Source organism: Pelophylax lessonae (genome assembly GCF_965119305.1).
Source record: "Pelophylax lessonae genome assembly, chromosome: 10".
NCBI classification, from domain to species: domain Eukaryota; kingdom Metazoa; phylum Chordata; class Amphibia; order Anura; family Ranidae; genus Pelophylax; species Pelophylax lessonae.
Window position 1 is genome coordinate 54,938,849 of NC_138777.1, and position 6,479 is coordinate 54,945,327.

Sequence of the window (6,479 nt, forward strand, 5' to 3'; positions counted from 1 at the left end):
TTTTTTTTATTATTGTGAATGAACAAACAGTTGGGACTGTATGACAGAGCTGCCAGTAAACATTCACAGCCCCGGCCCCAACAGCATTGATTGTTCATTCATAATAATGAAAGATCATTCAGCGCTGCGGGGTTGGGTGATCCATCTGGTGGTGCTTTGTAGGTTTACAAGCAAATCACTCAACCCTGTAGCCCTAAGTGATCTTTTACTATTATAAATGCACCAACAATGATTATTCATTTATTATAAGGAACCAGTCATAGTTGCCAACATTTAAAAAAAAATTCCAGGGACACTTTGCAGCACAGCTATCAATTACCACACCCACTTGCCTGAAGCTCTGCCCACTCTGCATAATTAATCTTGCCTACTTATCATCAGATTATAGGGTCTACTCAATATAGAGAATTACAGGAAATTGAAAAGGGAATTTCCAACTTAAGGCCACAGTAGCAGAGTTGGAATAATTCTCCCATTCAGCTGCACTACTTCTGCGTAACATTTATGGGCAGCCCGATTAACAGGCGCTTCCAGGGACAATATAAATTACCTGGGACAGGCTACTATTTGCAGGGACTGTCCCAGGAAAAAAGGGACAGTTGGCAAGTATGACCAGTTAGTTAGAAAGTCAGGTTAGAATGGGGCAGAGGCTCAGTGTTGTAGATCCCCATTGGAACACCCATAAATTGGGATGGAACTACAGCCAGCACAAACATAGACACATTCATGTATCAGAACGGGACCATGTGCTACATAAACTTGAGTGGTCCTCAACTCCAGTCCTCGGGGCCCACTAACAGGCCATTTTTGCAAGATAACTAAATTACATCACAGGTGATCTCATTTGCTGCTCAGTGATCGCAGTTTTCTAGTCTGCATCTCCCCAAGGTAATACTTAAAATCTGGCCTGTTAGTGGGCCCCGAAGACCGGAGTTGAGGACCACTGCCCTAGGGGACTAAAGTTGACCTTCACTTAATATTTAAAGTACTATTTGTCTGCCTCCCCCCATCCCCACCTGTAACGTATTTTTTATTTTTTTTTGTAATGGGAGCGGGTACCTTGTTTTGACAGGTACTTTCTCCCACTTCCCCAATTTTTGCCTAGACAAAACTTACATCAGCTCAGCCTGTCTGTAACCTTCTTGGACATGTCACACATCCCAGGAGGCTGCGGGACCAGTGTTAGGCTCCATTCACACCAATGAGTAATTTTAATGCTTTTTTCAGAAATGCAGGACATTATTTTTAACATGGGTTCCTACAGAACATGTTCTCATCAATACATTTTTGTACCTCCGTGTTTTTGGAAAGGGTCAGGGACTATTTTACTGTAAACAAAAAACGGTGCTTCTTTTGGTTCAAAAGACTTCAATGGAGAAGCTGCAGAAAAGCACGTAGTGCGTTTTTACCATGATCTTGCCGCGATTTGCTGTTTTTAATCTGCCGAACAACAAATCCCCCCCCCCCCAAAAAAAGAAAAAGCATAAAAAATGAAAACACAATTTGCGGCAGAAACGTGGCAAGATCGCTGTACAAAAACGCAAAAAAGCACGGCAAAAAGCACTGCAGAAACCCTCAAAAACAAGCTGCAATGGTGTGAATAGAGGCTAATGCCCCGTACACACGCGTCGATAGTTGGCCGTGAATTTTCGGCCAACGTCTGATCGGCCGTTTTTCGGCTTGTTAGTATGATGCTTCCGACAACCGACTCCGACTTTTCGACCGAAAAAAATCTGGTGTGCAGGCTATAAAATTTTTGTTGGCCGTCACCACAACGGCCGATTTTCCGTCAGTCAGTACAGATTTCGGCAGACAAAAATCTGATGAGCAAGACTGGGCATGCTCAGAGAAGAAAAAACACACGGAAAGTAAACCATCACATGACATCACTTTTGAAGTAGATTTTTGTTGGCCCGAGAAAATTTGTGTGCAGTCTAGAGCACATTTCACCCAACACAACAACACTGGACAAAAGTCGGCCGATCGGTCGGCCGATAATCGTTGCGTGTGAACGAGGCTTAACTGGCTGTGAAACAGCAGAAAGTCACAGCCAGTTCCCAAATCCAAGATGGCAGTGCAAGAGAACCAAATATTCTAATTCATTCTAAATGAAGACAACACTGGGCTCCATGGACTGGTAAGTGTCTGTTTCTTAAAAGTCAGCATCTACAGTATTTGTGGCTGCTGACTTCTAATTTTTTAAAAATCATCTAAAATTCCTCTTAAAATAATTAATTTTCTGTTTTCTTCTTTTTAATATTCAGAAACAGCAACAATGGAATTGTTTATTGCACTGGTTTATTTTTGGACTTTGTACAAATTGTACATTTCCAATTCAATAAAAATCTATCTCACCTGGATAGCAAAACCTGCTCTGTATCTGTTCTAGAAATAGCCCCATATTAATTCTATGATTATAGAACACTGTACACATTGTGCAATCATGCTCCATACAGTCAGTCCATGTGCACAACCCTGCTAGTGTCAGCAGACCAAAGACTGTAAAGTGTGATCCTTTCTCCCGTCCTGGGTCACCCAGGTCATGAATCACAGTCTTTAACCACTTGGGAAAATACCGGAAAAATATTTTATGGTTTCACACATGTTAAATTCTGTATTTTTGCTAGAAATTACTTAAAATAAAATAAAATAAAATAGAGGCACTTGTAATTTCTTTCCACAATATTTGCCATATTTCTCAAACATAATATTATACTTATTTTTTTGGTAAAATCAAAGATGGGGTTGCATAAAGTAAATAGATACCAAAAATGTCAAGCCTTAAAATCACATGAGGTCATGAAATTGTAAAAACCTATGGTACCCAAAATCCCCCATAGGTGATGCTTTAAAAATCTCAATAATGTATTACTTTAGCGTTGAAAGTAGTTGTAAAGGTAGAACGTTTTTTACCTTTACATTCTGTGCATTAAAATAAAAAAAACGTAGTGGGTGCAGCTTCCCTGCCAGTCTTTCCTTATACTTAGCCCCCTCTCAATCCAGCAATGTGCATGTGAGCAGCAGCTCTCCCAGGTCTTTTTCTCCTCATTGGCTCACACAGCAGCGGAAGCCATTGGCTCCTACTGCTGTCAATCTCAACCAGTGAGCCAACAAGGAGGGAGCAGGGGGGTGGGACTGAGCCACGCTCTGTGTGAATGGACAATATCCATTCATAGGAGCATGGCTCGGGAGCGAGCCTGCTCAAGTGCCCCCATAGCAAGATGCTTGCTTTTTGGGGTACTCAGCAAGGAGGAGGAGCTAGGACCACAAGTGGGGGGCCCAAAAAAGGGGGTCGAGTCTAGAGGTAAGTATAACATGTTTTTTTTTTGTTAAATATTACAACCTTTAGAATCACTTTAACTATGATCTATGGCCTTAGAATTACTGCTGCTGCTGGTGTTGGGGTGGCCATTGAGTAAATAGATACCAATCATGTCAAGCCTTAAAATTACATGAGCCCATGAAATTGCAAAAAAAAAGTTATGGCAGCTAAAATTCTCCATAGGAGATGTTTTAACCTCTTTGTGCCGAGCACACGCAAATATGCGGCCTCTCGGTGGCTGGGCCTTAGCGCCAAGCGGCTGCATATTTGTGTGCAATAGTGCCGATAGTGTGTGCCCTGTACGGTCCTGACACAGTTACTGGTAGCTAACAGAAAGCTCCAGTTCGCTACTTGCGATCTGGAACCGATGTAACAGCCAATTGTGGCGGTCACATGACCATAAGCCCCGCCTCCTGGCATTCTAAACCCCTTAAAGGCCTGGCAGGTACCAGCTCTAAGGTGTTAAAAACCTTTACAAGTTATTATAAACAGAGAGAATTGTACAGTACCGTGGGGTGGTACCACGAGTGCATATGACATGATAATCTGTGCCACATCCGATCACTGAAAATGGATAGAAACTAGAATAATGTGGACTTTCTAGGCACCAATAGTAAAAAAAATCACAAAATGTATTAGTTATACAAAAAACAATAAAAAGCACATAGCATCACATATATATAAAACCATATAAAATGAAGAAACATCACATAACCAAACCGCATGTGTCTGTCCCTGGAAGACCTCGAGAGTTAGGTTCCCCCAGTGGTGAACACGGCGGATAAGGTTGATCAGAGGATTAGATGTAGGTTCTAGCTCAACATGTTTTGCGATGTGTCGGTTCCTCGGGAGATCATCAGAACATTCCAAGGATATCCGTAATGGTAAGAGTACGGGACCCTATTGGTTTCCTTGGTTCATAGATGTAGGTGCAAATAAACTAGTCTAGCTTGTGGACCATTCATTTCATGATGGGTAGAGTACCAACAGCTCCCTTATTGCCCGTATCTAAAAGGTACCAGCGTTAGGTAAGATATGAATCATATGTGTCACACTCCTGGGAGAGTGACAGGTGTGGGAATGTCAATGACCCCCGCATTCATGTGATAACAAAAAATATATAGTAGCAATGAAGCAGTAGCCGATAAGGTAATGCGGGTATGGTATATAACCCGGTTGGTCAGTGGAGATGAATATCTTAGTCCTGGATGGTATATTGGTGATGACCTCAAAGGTAGGAATGAGACATCCGCAAGTTATTACTTTAGAGCATGGGTGTCCAACCTTTTGGCTTCTCTGGGCCACATTGAGTGTAGAGAAATTTTCTCGGGCCGCATATAAAATATATACTATAGTAAAGGTATATAAGTAATAAAACGCCGCCGCACCCTTCCCGCACTGCTGCGCCCCCCCCCAGTACTAATTTAACACAACTAGTGGATAATCCCCTCCAAGGCAGCCTCTGCCTACAGTTAGTTGAAAGCCGCTGTGGCCGTGCCCCCAACTCGACTTCCTTCCTCCCCAGCAAAAAAAATAAAAAATTGTCAGGGGGCAGTGGGCCGCATTGCCTGCGGTTCCGGGCCGCATGCGGCCCCCGGGCCGCAGGTTTGACATGCCTGCTTTAGAGTTTATCATGAACTATGGCCATAGAATTATCGCTGCTGCCAATGGTGGGGTGCACACCTCCATAGCCCTGTTAGGCCTCATACGCAGTGGACGTTTTGCTAATTTTTTTAGGCTCCTTTTCTTCTGGCAGCAACATTTTGGCAGAAAAAACCCATGGCACTTGAAAACATGTGTAACCCGTTTAGGTTTGTCAAGGCCTTGGGCATTAATTTATCTCATTGCCAGAATAATAATTTATTCTGGCAATTGAAATTAATTGACGTTCAAGCGTTAAACGCACCTAGCGTTAATGCGCGTTTAGATGTTTTTACGGGTGTCAAGCATTTTTTCTGCCAAAACGCAGGTGCTCCTGGATGCACTGGCTATGTGTTTTTTTTTTTTATCTGCCTATAAACACCAATGTGTGCATGTACACACAGGCTAACATGTAGGGGCATATAGAGGCAGAAAAAAAAGCCAGATGCCCCTAGGAGCAGCAGAAAAAAGTTCAGTGTGCATGAGGCCTAAAGGTGTTTGATGGCTCTAGAGCCACCCGATCACTTTTACCTAAAAGCCACTCATTGGCTCTAAAAATCAGTGCAGCTTGCTTTAATCCCTGGAATACCAGGACGTTTGAAAATGGACCTTAATAGACAAGGGGTTAAACTGTTGGACAGTAACACAAAGTATAAAAATACATTTCTACTTCTACATACATTATCTCTTTATTCTAGCGAGTCCAAGCAACGAAGAAAAGAATATGGTTCTAGTAGAGGCCATATTGGCTATTACAATGCAAATCCACAAATGTTGAACTCTTACCTTAACGTGAGAACCAGGTAAACATTGTTGAGTAGACTCATCAGTACCTGGAATGCCGAGGTCTAATAAGGCGTGTTCTCGGTTCCCTTGTTAATCCAGTAGAAGGACAGGTTCCGATCAATAGAGAAAAGCAGAGTCCAAGTAGTATTATTCTAAGCTCTGCTCGTACAGCTTCCTATGAGCGGCAGAGAATCATAGAAATGATCAATGTGTGTCCTGAGACTCTCTAATAATGCCTCTTCTGCTCCTCTGGACGCCGACTCCCATCCATACCAGGAAGTCAGCAGCCAGGTGATACATCCAGGTGACTCCTCCTGCCAGAGGTGGAGTGACATAAGATATATGTACCTGTCTTGTCTTGATCTGCGATACATCTGTGTCATTGAACAGGAATCTACAGAATGAGATTAAGTCCTGCTGTACAGGTTTTTTTAATATAATAATTGCCACTGATGAGTGTATTTAGAATAACAGTTTATTAATGCAGCGATGAAAAAATAAATATTGTATGGATAAATAAATAGAGTTGATCATCTATAAATGTCAATGTGTACATTTCTCCTGGTGAGGAGTATGATTACTTCCTGTCCTACCACATTGCAGTGGGTAGAAGTGAGTCAATTCTGCTCCCGCGTAGAGAGGCAGGAATAAGTTGGACCCCTTTCTCACTGATACGCTTTTATCGCGATGCAACGCACCTTTCTAGCGGGACAAAAGTGCATCAAAATTA

The 6,479-nt window shown here is 42.4% G+C and overlaps 1 protein-coding gene across 1 annotated transcript in view; it reads right to left on the reverse strand.

The window, feature by feature from the left end:
• Nucleotides 1-6,017, reverse strand: part of PRRG4 (proline rich and Gla domain 4) — a 42,774-nt gene extending 36,757 nt beyond the window's left edge. Inside the window, exon 1 of the mRNA XM_082269704.1 lies at nucleotides 5,750-6,017. Coding sequence (XP_082125830.1) covers nucleotides 5,750-5,790 — 41 coding nt within the window. The 5' untranslated portion in view covers nucleotides 5,791-6,017. The remainder of the gene's footprint in view (nucleotides 1-5,749) is intronic.
• Nucleotides 6,018-6,479: the final 462 nt, after the last annotated feature.